Raw genomic sequence first — 15596 nt, forward strand, 5'->3', positions numbered from 1 at the left:
CTCAACCCATTCCCCTTAAGGTTTCAGAACCCACACCTCCTGCAACTACCAGCAAACCTCCAGGAGTGCCCTTATAGTTATACAAGCACTGCCCGAAGCAACTATCGTATGCTCCTGTCATTTCTCTACTCTCACCATTTGAACCTTTGCCAGTAGATCCTCCTTCTGACACTGATCTCCCTATTTACCTTCGGAAAGGTGCTCGTTCCTGTACTTAGAACTCCTTGGTTACCTATTTGATTGCTAATTATGTTTCTATCTCTGATCTACCTGCTTCCCTTCGTCAATTTGCTTAATCTCTACATCTCACTCCATTCATCCCCATTACAAAGCTGTTTTGTCAAACCCTAGATGGAGAACTGCAATGGATGGGCCTTGCTGTCTTGCATGACTTGGACATTGGTAGAGCTACCTCCCGGTAAAGACCTTTAAGATGTCATTGGATAAATACTATTAAGTATAATCTTGATAGTTCAATAGAATGGTTGAAAGCTCGTTTGGTTGCTAAACAGCTAAAGGCTACACTCAGACCTATGGGGTTGACTACTTTGAGACATTCTCTCCAGTTGCTTGGTTAAATTCTATGCGGATCCTAATATCATTGGTCGTAAATCTTGATTGGCTCCTTTACCAGTTAGACATCAAGAATGCGTATAGTAACTTGTAGGAGGAGGTTTATATGGAGCAACCTCCTAAGTATGTTGCTAAGGAGGAGGACACTATGAAAGTTTTTTGGCTACAAAAAACTATTCATGGGTTGAAATAGTCCCCATGAGCTTGGTTTGATAAATTTAGCAAAGTTGTTGCTGCATATGGTTTTTCTTAGTGTTATTCAAACCACTCATTTTTTGTTCAACGTCAGGACTCTAAAATTAATAAGTTATTATACAGCTTGTTTATGTTGATGACATCATTGTTTCTGGTAATGACATGTCTGGGATTACATAGGTTAAGACTTACAACAACATTTTTAGATGAAAGACTTGGGCTCTCTGCATTATTTTCTTTGTGTTGAGGTCGTTCGTAGTAAGAAAGGATTTAGTTTGTCTCAATGGAAATATGTTCTTGATCTTCTAAGTGAGACAAGGATGCTAGCCTATAGATACTGGACCCTCATGTCAAGCTTGGAGTGTCTGGTGACAGAGTTTGAAGATAAATATCAGTATCGAAGACTTCTCGGCAAACTTATATCTTATTGTTACTAGTACCTGACCTGATATCTCCTATGTTGTTGGTGTAATTAGTCAATTCATGCAAACACCTAAGCAAGTTCATTAAAAGATAGTTTATCGATAACTTAAGGGTGCACCCGGGAAAGGCCTTATTTATCGTTGTCATAGTCACACTAGTATTGTTGGTTATTCAGATACTGATTGGGCTGGAGCGGATGGTGATGTCTACCACAAGCTATTGTACATTCTTTGGAGGAAATCTTGTTACATGGAGGAATAAGAAACAAACTATTGTGGCCCATTCGAGTGCTGAAGCAAAGTATCAAGCAATGACACACACTGCAATTGAGTTGATGTGGCTTCGGTCCTTTATTCAAGAGCTTGGTTATTCAACCACCAAACCCATGGAGATGATCTATGATAACCAAGCGTCCATCTACATTGCTAACAATCTAGTCTTTCATGAAAGGACGAAGCATATAGAAGGAGATTGTCATCTTGTTCAAGACGCAATGATGAAGAAGTTGATCTTCACTACCTTTGTCAGCGTACATAGCCAACTTGAGGATTTGTTTGCCAAAGCTTTGTTTCGTAATGTTTATTCTACAAGGATGTTCCAAGCTAAGCATGGGTGATGTGTATGCCGTAGCTTGAGGGGGAGTGGTAAGTGTAGTATAGTCTCAATTTCTATGGTTGCTATGTTCTATTTTTAGTCTTAGATATGATATGATGTTATATTATGAGGGGAGTTTTAGTTATTAGGTGGTATAACTTCTTAAAGTCGGTGGACCTGTTTTGTGTTATTAAAAATACATCTCAAGTAGGATTGCTCCAAAACTGATCGAGGATCTAACCCTCAGATTCCAGTGAAACTTTGCAAAACTGGTCCTCAGTACATAATAGACCTTCAACCAGAATTTGAGCATAATTAGACAAGTCCTCTTTCATTAGTTATTTAAATTTCTCTCAATTCTTGTTTGTCCTTATTCCCTGTGACCCTATCACCAAGCTGATCTCTTACTGGATACTCCTGGTTTGGGGTTAGCACCGCCTTTAAAAGATCCTTCTCAGAATCCAAAATGATTAAACTGCGGCATCTCTCATCGTATATTCCATGAACTTCAAAAAGAACTTAAAGGAGTGGTTTTGCCTCTTGAATAACAGATGCAACTCGTTCCTGCCAATTCATAGCTTCTGGAAATGCCTATTTCTTCCATTTCACGACCAAGGCGAGTGAATATATATACCAACCAATGCATCAAAACTCTTACTCCTTGATGTGCCCATCCCATATCTTTTGTCTCTCACATACAATTAGACCTTCTTTAACACATTCAGGATCAAGAGGTCCCACTGAAGGTGTTGGAATTGGATCCCGAGGAGTAATAATATCAATCCGAGTCTCCATAAGAAGGGCAGATTGATTCACCTCAATCAGTGCATTCTGAGGTATGATTACATTCTCATCTTCAACCTACAAAAGAAATGATTAAATTACTCATCAAAATCTGTGGATGAACATATGCACTATACTAGTTGAGTACATTTATAATTTGGTCGAATATCAAGTCTATTGTAATTTACCCTCATTCAGCAACAGATATTCTTCAATATCTGATAAATAGATTTGATTTTCACCCGAAAATGGATCTGAAGAAAAACTTCTGCAATTAGCTACATGGATCCTGTTACATCATTCCAATTTACCTTAGTCTTATCTTCTATTAAAATTTCTTTTCTATTGATAAGACAAATTAATAAGTCTTCAAATATCTTCTTATTAACTCCACCATGTTCTCTCCATTTCTCTACTATACTTTTGAAGCCTTCCCAATGCAATCTGATATAACCTGATTAAAGGTTTCAGGTGCTAACCACAGGACAGGATCGCAGACAAGTAAAGGAAACCAGATTTAGAGGAAATCTGAGAACACTCAATCCAAGACTTTGATTTCTCTGAATTTCTGGTCTTAGGCAATAGTGCAATACTCAACCAACAGAAAAAAAAAAAAAAAAAACATCAAACTTTCAAGTGAACCCAACGCTGGATTCTGATCCATGACTCACAGCCGAAAATAGAAACCAAGATTCTAAATTTTAGGAAACCAAATATCTTCAGATCCAAGAATTCTGCAACGGTAAGGTTGCTCCATTGCGACCTGATTAGAGTCCGGAAACAGCTTCGTCGTGAAGCGTAGGTAAGGTTGTGTACATTATGACCCTCCCCAGATCCCACAGTGGTGGGATCCTCATGCACTGAATACGCACTTTTTTTCCAAAGATTCTGCAAGATCTGTGGTTCGAATCCTCACATGTATTTGATCTTCAATATATGCCAATTTAGGTACTCATCTATTTCAAATGCTCTGACTCACTTTATAGATTTGTTCTACCCAAAAAAAAAAAAAAAAAACCTTTATAGATTTGTTGCCCTCCTGTAAAGCATGAATTGTCACAGTCCTAAACTTATCTTCAAATAATCTTTCCTTTAATTGGACCACTGTGTCCATTTGAATGGTAGGTTCAATTTCAATGACACACCTCTTTCACCAAGTTCTCACAAAGTTGAAAATCTCCAAGATCCATTAATATAACTCTGAATCCAACAAGTACCATTGAAAGCCTCCTTAACCCCACTCTAACATCATCGATCAAAACCATGTCAACAATCATTGATCCCACTCAATGAGCCATCTCAGTATGAATAATAGAATAATTATTTATCTGTCAAGACTGCAAAGTGTATGGCTCGGTTTCAAATTCTAGTGTAAATCAGAGATTGTTTCTCCTCAAGAATTAAATTCTCACAGTGACAAATTCTAACAAAACTTTCGAAAGTCAAAGAAATGAATGCAGGCAACGCACCTCAACGACCGCTTCAAGAATGCTTTTCAAGGAAGGATTGATACGAATCACATTGCCAACTGTCAAACCTCTGATCCTGACTGGGCGTTCCCATGGAAATGCCACAAGCATGAGCAAACTCAAACACACCCTGGTGGTACTTCCTCAATCGAGATCTCATATTGAAACCCCTCAGCCAAACCAAACTCAGTGAGAAGAGAAGAGCCCCAGAAACCACAAAGAGACCCACAGCTCCCTCCCAAATGCTCCTTTTACCAAACCCAAAATCGCTAAGGGGACGCAAAGTTTGCCTCCAGATAGTCGCAGGGACATCCAAAATAACCGCAAGTGGGTTCTTCCTTTCCGAAGAGGACGACGCCGGTGGACTCTACCCCTGTGTCGGCTGAGCTCGCTCGGACGTGAACGAGTTTCTTCAATGCTCTATATGGCAAGAAGTTGCGGGACGACTCACCCTGGAAGGCAAAAAGGGGAGTGCGTGATACAGGTGGGCAAGTAGACAGCTGAACCCATTGACTCCCAATCATCTTCCGCAAAAGACCCAATTCACAGAGATTTGAATCAATGCTCAAGAAACCTAAAAGATGTAATCTGTTTGGAATTTGTTACAAGAGGGAAGCAACACAACTCTTCCAAGAAATCGACCTAAGGCTCTGATCATGAATCATCAGAGAAACGAGATGTACCAATCTCAGCTAGCATGGAACCTTTTTCAACTCAGTCGCAGACTTACTTGATGGAACCATAAAGTAGAGAAGGAAACCTAATAAATAGAATAAAAAAAACAGAGCAAGAGGATGACCGTCGGGAACAAAGACAAAATGGGAAACTTTGAAAAGAGAAAGGATTAATAATGAGATACGTAGTAAATCCAAAACAGGGAAATGGAACCCCAGTGGTCCTCTAGGGTTTTCGTGCAGAGACACAACTAGAAATGCAACAAGAACTCCAACTGAACTCGGGACTACACCTAAAAATTTTGCAGCAAATTACCAACCCAGTTCCATTTCCAAGTTACGTACTATAATTTAGCATTTTAGGATTTCCATTTTCAAGCTTTTAGGTAGTTTCCGATTCAAAGAGTGACGGAGAAAGTTCTCCGCCAGCTGCATGAAGAAAGAATCTTTTCGTCCACATTGATTTTGACGATATGATTGGTCTCTGGACTAATCTCTCCTTATTTTTAGGGGGTGCCGTGGGTGGGTGGGAGGGAGGGAGGGGGGGAATAGATCTTTCCAAGAGCCCATAGGTTAGTAGAGGTGGCAGCCCAAGAGAAGAGGCGGTCAGGGAAAATAAGGATGTCTAACATCGAATTTTTATTTGCTGCTGTAACTGGAGCGCTGTTGTGCGCATCGTGCGGTGCAACAGCAGCGCTCCAGTTACAGCAGCGTCTAACATCTAATGGGGGAGACCACTTCCTTGGACTTAGTCACTTTAAGCGTTAGGCACTTAGGTGGTGTCCTACTGTATTGGAGTCAACATCACGCTTAGAGGGGTCCGACTCCTCTCCAAGGAGCCCAGTGCCATGGGGTATCCTACTGTTGGGCTGTGCAGCACACATCCTGATGTGCGCCAATCAGCCGTTGTATGCCCCCTGAACACACCATAGACGTTGGGGTCCCTCGAGAGGAGCTCAATGCAAGAGGTGCTTTCCCTAATTGAATAATCCATGTCATGGTTAAGTCCCACCTCTATTTGTTTGTAATGTGGTAGTCTGCTTTGTCAAGTTCACTGTCAAATGGCTACAAGCTTGGTTGGATTGAACCAAAATTATTATCTCTAATGATGTCTTTACTCGGGTAAGAAAATAGTCAATTATTATCATCGTTGAAGTCTGTCATATCTCCAAATTTTATAGAACATTTATTTAGTTGCGTGGACAAATGATATTTCCATTTCAGCAGTGGATAGAGAAGACATGACCTAGATTAGTCATGTATCCAAATTTTAGAATCTAATTTAATCAAATACCCCTATTGTATCGACACACATCCCATGTATATCCATTTATGTGTACCAGAACTCTAGACATTACCATACAATATTCTCCCAACTCTAAGCGAGAATAGACGGTTTAGAATATTTTTAAAAGAAACCATAAAAATAGATGGATCATATTTGTGTTGTCATTTTCGTAAACATCACCTTCCATTGTTACATGCATAACTAATTAATCAAAAAAATATGTGTTGCCTTGTTGCATAACCATGGTTATAGTGCCCTGAATCGGATCAGGTAACGGTCACGTGCAAAATCGATACAATATCGATACTATATCAGAATGAATCGGTATTATAGACAAAATTATCCTTAAAAAATAGATTTACTAACCATTTTACCCCTTATCCGTACCATGTCACCAATACGGTATTGGCACAGTATCAAGATTGGCTATGTACCAAACTAGTACGTATCGGCCGTATGATACTGATACTTAGAACCATGAACATAATAACACAACAAATAATTATGGATTGGGATTTCAGTGTTATTTCTGATTTACAAAGACATAAGACGATCCAAGAATTGCCATCAACTTCTGGGAGTAAGCGTGCTATTATATCAGATGGGACAATTATTCCAAATTTCGATGGCTCATAAGACGCAAGAGAAGGAATTAGGTGCAGCAGGCTAGATAATGGTGTGGTTTTTTTGGCAGAAGGAAAGAGAAGCGCTACTAAATACGACAGAAAGCTTGTAACAAACCTTTTGAAGGAACAACAATAACCTCTACGTATTAGTAATTTAAAAGAGTTCTTTGATGTGTCATTTTTTTTATTCCAACTTCTCAGAGTGCGCTTAAATAATGTGTCTAAAACCTTTAAAGAAAGGGGCAATTGCTTATAAATGCTACCGGTGGTTATCTATTTGATGGCGATGTTGAAAGCGGTTAACTCTTGCTAGTTTTTCTCTTGAATAACCACTTTCTAGTTTTGCTCTTATGGTAGACTTTATTATCTATTCATGTAATTTATTCTTTTTTTTTTTTTTTTTTTGGAGACAGGAGGGGTATCTGACTTTAGGTCGACTAAATCCCCCCTGGGCTTGTACATGAACCCCACGCTATGCACGAACTGGGAGCTTCTGGGCCCTAGTGAGCCTCATGCAGGTGGCCCCAAGAAATTATGCAGCATCGAAAGTTTGATCACAAGACCTCGCTTCCTGAGGCCGAATCTCATGTCCCCTCCAAGTCAGCTGCGCTAACCCCTTGGGGTTAATTTATTCATATTTATTACGGATAAAGAACGCAACCACATCCACACATGGACACGTAAAATGACAGGCATACCCACAGGATTTTCTGCCTTTCCACGGTGTACAAGAGTCATTTTGCACCGTGTGTCTGGGTTGTAGGAGTAGCACACCACACATGCCCAAATAGTGTTCTCTTTCATCGCTTTCCTTTTAACGAGAAAAACAGGGTGGTCCCAGAATGGCGGCATTTTTCAATTACAAAGGACCCTTCTAAAAAGAAATTCATTTCCGGAGTCACGAATAAAGCTGATAAAGAAAAACACACTCAAAGAATCAATCAGTCATATCAACATGAACATTTTTACATACCAAGAGCCAATTTTAAACAAGGTTCATACATGAACACATAAATTCCAATTTCCACTTGAATGGAGTTTTAATTTATTCAAAACACACATTGGTTCATTCCAGTTCCACACAGATCGGGAATCATTCAGCAGAATCAAACTCAAGGTTCATAACCTCGTGACTTAAAAACCTGCAAAAAGGGCAACAAATTCGTCAGCCAGTGATTTACCCATTTAGCATTAGGCCCATTGCACATACACACGCTTCTGCAAAAGGAAAACCTGAACCACCATTATCAGTATGCACGCATATCTGAATCAATCACACAATATAACAAAGGAAAAACTTATAATCACGAAAACAGTAACAAATATGATGATTTTATTGTGTATTCCTCGCCACCCCAACCACCCAATCGAAGAACCGACTACAGAAAAGGAATGAACCACATCAATCAATAATGAAAAGGATGAAGTATGTCCTACACTCATCAAGATGCATCTTCAGTTTCCCAAAGCAAAGGGCATTGCCACTGCTTAAAAAACAATTCAAGTAGTCCAAGCAGTGTGGTAGACTGGTAGTCCCTAACCATTTGGATTGTTTTTTACGTCTGATAAAGGACATTGCTGGCTGATTTGCTAAAAGAGCACAAACAAGAGAGGCAGATCTTTGTTCTGTCTGGGTCATCAGTTTTAATGTCTAAAGCTGACAATCCTGTGACAATCAGTTACCACTACTATGGATATCGTATCCAAAATTAAAAAATTGAAGAGTTTTTCCATGTGGTAAGATGTCACTCGAAATCAATGCCACAATATACACCAATGCCTGTATGTACCAACCTCCAACAATGTGAAGAATGTCACACTCCCACAAGTTGTCATCCTAGTAGGCCCATAATATCCACCATTCAAACAGTGAAATCAATACAGAAATTGTATCATCATGACAAAAATTTACCCCAAGTTTTGCAGTGGGAATTGAACTCCTTATGGCTACATTTGGTTGAAAGGGGAATTAAAGGGAAGGGAAGTGAAATTTTTTTAAACCTAAAAAAGGAACTTTTGTAAGCATTATACCATGCGATTGTATAAACTACTTAAATTTCTTACCATATTTAGTAATGATACATTTTACATGTCCTTTTAATTTTACTTTTTAAACCAAACGGAAATGGATGCAAAGTAAAGTGAAATTTAATAACCAAATATGGAATGATTTAGACTTAGTGATAGAGTCACATGGGGTAAAGTTTCCTTTTTAGGTTTAAAAATTTCACTTCCCTTCCCTTTAATTCCCTTTGCAACCCAACGAAGCCTATATGAAAATTGTGGTTAGAGATGTAGTCTATCTACGAGTTTTAGCAAATATCAATGGTGCTAGGGTTTCATTGTTGTCTATGATTTCAGACATACTTGCCCTCTCCGGTAAGGTTTTGACCTCAGTTTTGAACTTGAATAGTAGTAGAGTTTAGATAAAGTCAAAACGGTAACCAGCTCAGCAGTTTGCTATACAGTCTGGGCTTAAAAAATCAGACTTACGAGAGAGACAAAGGTTCAAATCGAAAACCAAAATAAAAAAGGGAAAAGGTTCTCTGAGCCGACTGCATCTTTCTATCTCTCTCCTCCTCACATGAAATGACCTCTCTGCCTGCCCATGCACGAAACCGTTACGTCACTCCTTGTTCATGTGCTCCCATATGCCGCTTGCTCAGAGAACCTTTACCCAATAAAAAATTAGATAATCGGGTTAATTTTGCCAAAGGAAGCAGAAGCAGCAGCAAACCCAGAAAGCATGTCCCTTGGTCCGAAGTAATAGACCAAAAAGGTGTCACAAGTGGGGGAGACAGTAGATGTAACATTTCATGGAAGCAAAAACAATCATGTCACTTCTCATTTACCCAAAAAAGGCACCCCAGTTTCATGTCAATTCCCAGGAGATCCCTCACTTATAGAATATGGAATTGATATAATTAACCCTGATGCTAGTCAAACAAGACTAACAATAAATCCTACTGAACTACCCAATATGAACAGTATCTTTGCTAGAATTTACTAAATTTGAGCACCTTTTGATAAACAACTGCCCTGCATAGAGTAGCTTATAAATCATCGCATCTTTCCACAAAATGAACATTACCTATCACTAAGTGATGTTTCTGCATGTCTCAACTCAGCCTTATACCAAGTACCAACTAAATAGGGTTTCTTTCACCAATCAGCTCTATTCAAAGACATAATTGTTACCATGCCCAAGTATGCAAGTCCTTCACCACTTCTTCTAGGATCATTTTAGGCCTACCCCTAGCTCTTTAAGCTCCTCTAATCTGAATCATATCATTGCTCCATACTGGAGCATTCAGAAGCCTCCATTGTACATGTTTGCACCACCTCAAATGACATTCTCTCAGCTTATCATGTATTGGAGCTACTCCTAAATTAGCCTAATTTGTTCATTCCTTATTTTATCTTTTTTAGTTTACCACCCATCCATCCCAACATCCTCACTTCAAACACACTAAGAGTGTTTATAACTGTCCTATAAAACCTACTAAGAATGAGTGCAGGAGCCTAAGAGGTCATGTTATTAAGATAATAGTGAATCAATTTTGTCATTTCTCATTAAGCATACAACAAATGATAAATGGACTATAAAGTAGAACAAAACATAAATAAATTAAAATGTAAAATGTGGTGATGAATGACAACAAGAGCTAGAAGACTTGAAATGAATAGGATGAAAGATAAAAATCAAATTACAGGAAGACACAGATAAATGGCACAAGTCACAAGGTGTTATGAAACAAACAAGCAATAATTTTTCCAGTTCCTTTTTCAAGCAAGATAATATGCACCAGAAAGATACGCAAAGTTCATGTAAATGGTAAGATGATACTACCTCATAAACGCAAACAACATCTTGACTAGAGGTTTCTAGTTCTTGTTCCTCTTCTCAGAACGCTTTGTGCCCCTGCCAACCCGTGAATCGTCCAAGTCACTGAAATCAGAATCAGAATGTGACCTTGCCTTCCTGCTCTTTCTCTTGCGACTTCTGTCAGACTCTTCAGACTCAGATGAATCATCAGAGTGATGATGACTTCTCCTCCTCCTTTTCTCCTTCCTACTCTTTCTATGACGTGCATGACGTTCAGCCTCTTCAACCAATGAGTCATGCCCTCTCCTCCTCTTGTCCTTCTTCCTCTTCTGATCACTTTCATCTCCATCATCAGAATCACCATCCCTTCTCTTGCGACTACTCCTCCTCCTTGATCTACCTCTCTTCCTCCTATCTTCAGAGTCTGATCCACTTTCCTCTAATGCCTCCTGCTTCTTACTCGAAGACCTCACCTTGCTGCCACCCTTTTTCCCATACCGCCTAGCAATTATCCTCTCAATCTCTGAATCCGCATCGGAATCAGAACTCTCAGTCTCATCCTCCACCTCCGAGCTTGCTTCAGAGCTCTCTGCAGGAGCCTTGTTCTCCATCTTTCCTCCACTTGCCTTCAATTTATCCATTCCTGACGCATCGGCAGCCTGGACAGAAACAGGATCCTTGTCTTTTGCATCTTCCTTTACACTAAGAAAATTTCGGCATTGAAATGTGAGGTGGCCGACACGACCGCACTTCTTGCAGGCCCCCCGGGCTTCATCAGCATTGGAGCCAGTTATACGGGCCAGGGCAAGAAGACCTTGAAAGCTAGCATATGCATTCTCAGCCTCAGGTTCAGAATTAGACTTCTGATGGGATGACTGCTTCGAATCATCCTTGTTGGGAGCATAAGGATCATACCCTATGGCACTTTGCCAGATACCATGGGTTTGGAGGGCTGCACTACTGTGAACTCGATTGTTCGCAGGCATGCGAACACGACCTGCTGTGGCCGGCATTTTGGAATTTGGATATCAAGCACTGGAAACAAAGTGAGTAAAGAAGATGTCAGATCCATATAAAAAGATATATGAACAAAACAGAATTTTGGTATCATTGTATAGCCTTCTACCAAATAGACATGAAACTAAAAGAGGAACAAAAATAGTGGAAATATTATTCTTAAGTTAACTAATTTTACAATATCAGAATAAGTCCCTTCTACTACATAAAAATTTGCTTACTCTCAAACGAAAAGATGGCATTGAACCTCAGATACATGAACTATAGCTATAAATGCAGAAAACAAAGTAAAGCACGCAGACAATAAAACGCAAGATGCATTTCGGATCGCTTCAAGGCACTGCTTGGATAATCAACTCAACTCAACTCGACCTTATACCAACTAAATGGGGTCGGCTACAAGGATCTTTTTTTCCCAATCAGCTCTATTCAAAGCCATACTTGTTACTAGTCCTAAACTATGCACGTCTTTCCTTACCACTTCTCCTAGTGTCATTTTAAGTCTATCCCTGAGTCCCCGACTCTTTTAGCTCCTTCAATCTGAATTAAATCACCTCTCTTTCCTGGAGCATTTAAGACCTCCGTTGCACATGTCCATGCCTCCTCAAATAACTTCCTCATAACTTATCATGTATTGGAGCTACTAATGTAGAAGACGTTCAACTAAGAACCACTTTACAATAGGATAGATGACAGGTTGCAGCAGAACTTCAAAATAGAAATAAAATCAGAGTTGGTAACTTAGGAGGTAGAGATCAAACCAGCAAACAGAACTTCACCAAAGTTAGGTCGAGTGGAGGTGATGTTGATCAGGCTCTGTGCTCTAAATTACAGCCAATTCTGATGGCTGAAGGCTGAAGGCTGAAGGCTGAAGGCTGAAGGCTGAAGGCTGAGATATGAAGATGACTTAAAAATAGAATGTTTAGTGCAGAGGGCAATCTGGCCAGCAGTTGGGGAAGGCAAGCACCATCGAGTGGACCTCTTGAGGGTCTGAATCAGTCCTCCAAATATCACTGTTGATGGAGGAAAGGATGCTGAGATTAACTCCTTCAATTGCAGCAGCAGGAAGTTAGGAGGAGGTGCAACCACAGGTGTGTAGATGCCTTCATTGTTCTCTGATTAGCAACAACAACTTCAGCAGTTGTTTGGGTTGTCTTCTGGTCCTTCTCAGATGCTGCAGCAGCACTCAATGGCAGTCTCAAGCAACAGGGAAAGTAGGCTCGATTGGGAATAGAGAGATAATGAAGAAGAAAGAGATAGAAAGATAGAAAATAAGGGGGATAGGATTTCGGCTCTCTCAACCAGGCTCTCACCAACCCTTCATCCTCTCGCCAGGACAATAGTAATGCTCAAATCATATTCTCATTCATCAACATAATCATTGGGGGGGGGGGGGGGGGCTCCTAAGAGTTCATACATATTTATGGGCAGCTATTGCTTGCCTTACAAAGTTACAAGTAAGAGAAAATTAGAAACTTCCAAGAAAAGGAAACAAACTGAAAATAGAAACTTAAGCCTACTTTCTAAATTTGAAATTAGAAACTAAACTAAGCTAAGGTTACTTAATAGATAACCACAAGATATCTAAGAGAATAATTCTAATATAGAAACAAAACTGAACTCCTAAATCCCCCATGCATATAGACAAAATTGACTCTTCTAGTAAGGCCTCCATGCAATCTGGTCTTAGGCCCCACAAGATCTCCTAGTAACATTACCACCAAGGCAAATATGGGGCTGTGACACTGTTCATGAGAACCGTAACGTGAACAGTATTTTGGTCTTTTCTTCTTCATGTTTTGACCTACATCAGCTACTCCTTAATTAGCTCTAATTTGTTTATCATTATCCATCCATCATTGCAGGTTGTATAACTGTCCTACAAATTTTTTCCTTTGAATTTTAAAAGAATACATCTATCACACAACACTCCGGAAGAATCACATCACTTCATCAATCCTATTTTGATTCTCTATGCAATATCACCATCTATTTCTCATCCTTTATTTATGATTGAAACTAAGTACCTAAAATTTTCACTTGGCGATATCTCCCTACATCAATTTTCACCACCCCAATTTCATCCTATTGTTACTAAAGTTATGCGTCATGTACTCCGATTATGTTTTACTTATCTTAAAACCTTTTTGATTCATGCATAACGTATGCAATAGGATCGCATTCTTTATTGGGCCCAATCTTTTCCTATAAGGTTGATCTCCATAATTCCAACTTCACATTTATGCCTCCTTTTATTTCAGCAACCAAAACAATATCAACAAAAAAATATACACCAACGGATCTGATCCTGAATGTCTCTAATTTGCTCGTGTATAATTAGTGTAAACAAAAACAGGGTTAAAGCTAATCCTTGATGTAATCCAATTGTAATTAAGATTGGGAATTTAATACCCTCCCCCCACCCCTCTCACAGCTCTGACACTAGTCACTACACCAGTATACATATCTTTAACCATATCCACATATTAACTAGAAACACTTTTCTTCTCGAACACTTGCCAAATTAATTCCCTATAGAGACTATCATACGTTTTTTCTATGTCAATAGAAACAATATAGAGATCCTTCTCACATTCTCTAAAATACTAGTTTCTTGTCTCAGTAGTTTCCAATTACTCTCTCCCATAATTTCATAGTATGACTCATAAGTTTTATTCCCCTACAGTTAATACAACTTTGTATAACACCTTTACTTATATAAATCGGAACCACAATGGTTCTCTTTCATTCATTTGCATTTTTCTTGGGCTCATAATCTTATTAAAAACTTGGTTAGCCAAACTATTCTAGTAATTCCTAAACTCTTCCACACCTTTATTGGGATACCATCTGACCTACTGCATTACCTATTTCATCTTTTTTAAAGTTCTTCACTTTAGGCACCCTAATGTTCTGTATATATCTAAAATTTGTGAATTTTTTTATTGTTATTACAACCTTCTAAAATACTATTACTTTTATTGTTTTCGTTAAGTTGTCAAAATAATTTTTCCAACTCTCTTTGTTCTCCTCATCACTTATTAACACATTATTATCTTCAATTTTAATGCATCTAATATGAGGAAATCTCTGCTCTTCCTTTCCCTATTTTAGCTAGTTTATAAATATCTTTTCAACCCCCCTTTGTGCCTAAATTGTTATAGAGTTCCACATATTTCTTAGCCATTGCTTTCCCTAGAATCTTCTTAGTCATTTCCAGCAAATTTATACCTTTTTTTTTTTTTTTAATTTTCCTTCATCCTTAGTCCGTTGTCAAGTTTTAAACCAGGATTTCTTACCCTTAATGGCTGCTTGAACTTCATCACACCACACCAAGTTTCCCTCAATTAATGTTTCTTTCAAATAGTGATTTAAAAAAATTGCGGTTCCACCCTTTAACCCAAACCCACATAATACTACCTTCTCTATATATTCTTCAAGATTCCTGATCCCAATTAGGGTGGGGAGAGAAGGTGCTATGCCATACATGATATGATAAGAGCTGTTGTATCTCATCTAAATCTAACTAAGCACCCATCAGAGCACATTACCATTAGTCAAATCTGCAAGCAGATTTTTTTTTTTTTTAAATCTATATACATTCTTTTAGTGTCTTGACGTATCCATATCTGTAACTGGGTCAACAGGATCAGCTCAGCATTCCAAATAAAAAATCTGTGACTTCTGCAAACTGATATCTATTTCTTCTAATCAAATGAAATCAGAGGTTTATAACCTAAGCCAGCAGTGAATGGACCATGATGAAATTGGAAGTTTGGAACTGACTGAGCTCTACAGTTGAGATTCTCTTTCCCAATGAAGAAGAGTAATAACCAATCAATCCAAATTTCAATAGATTACAATACTTGTACACAATTTTGTCTCAGTTTGAGTTCCTAAATTATGAGCTTAAAGTTTAGTCCGTAGAGAAGAAACCAGAACACTAAGAAATATACTGATACTATTCTTTCCTTGAATAATAAGCCCGACAACAATAGAGTATTTCCTTATTATTCTTCCTCGAACCGAATTTCAAGAAAATGATAGATTAATTCCCTACAGAACTCAAAGACAAACACTAGAACAACAGGGAATCGAGCAAAATATCACATAGATCCAAATTCCTAA

The 15596-nt window shown here is 38.7% G+C and overlaps 1 protein-coding gene and 1 pseudogene across 2 annotated transcripts; both read right to left on the reverse strand.

Moving 5' to 3' along the window:
- Positions 1 to 212: 212 nt before the first annotated feature.
- Positions 213 to 11486, reverse strand: LOC122646098 (CAX-interacting protein 4-like). Of its 2 annotated transcripts, none has more exons than XM_043839579.1 (2): positions 10476 to 11486; positions 213 to 223 (listed from the first exon to the last, which is right to left on the reverse strand). In XM_043839579.1, exon 1 carries the CDS (start codon positions 11462 to 11464, stop codon positions 10511 to 10513), a length of 954 nt encoding a protein of 317 aa, XP_043695514.1. In that variant the 5' UTR covers positions 11465 to 11486; the 3' UTR covers positions 213 to 223; positions 10476 to 10510. The 2 variants fall into 2 exon arrangements, with proteins under 2 accessions (XP_043695514.1, XP_043695513.1); XM_043839578.1 differs by lacking the exon at positions 213 to 223 and adding an exon at positions 7534 to 7767.
- Positions 2305 to 4771, reverse strand: LOC122646099 (annotated as a pseudogene).
- Positions 11487 to 15596: the final 4110 nt, after the last annotated feature.

The sequence above is a fragment of the Telopea speciosissima genome, chromosome 11 (genome assembly GCF_018873765.1).
Source record: "Telopea speciosissima isolate NSW1024214 ecotype Mountain lineage chromosome 11, Tspe_v1, whole genome shotgun sequence".
Classification (NCBI taxonomy): Eukaryota; Viridiplantae; Streptophyta; class Magnoliopsida; order Proteales; family Proteaceae; genus Telopea; species Telopea speciosissima.

Excerpts from the sequence above, each read along its gene's own strand:
- LOC122646098 (XM_043839579.1), bottom strand. The coding sequence starts at position 11,464 with ATGCCGGCCACAGCAGGTCGTGTTCGCATGCCTGCGAACAATCGAGTT.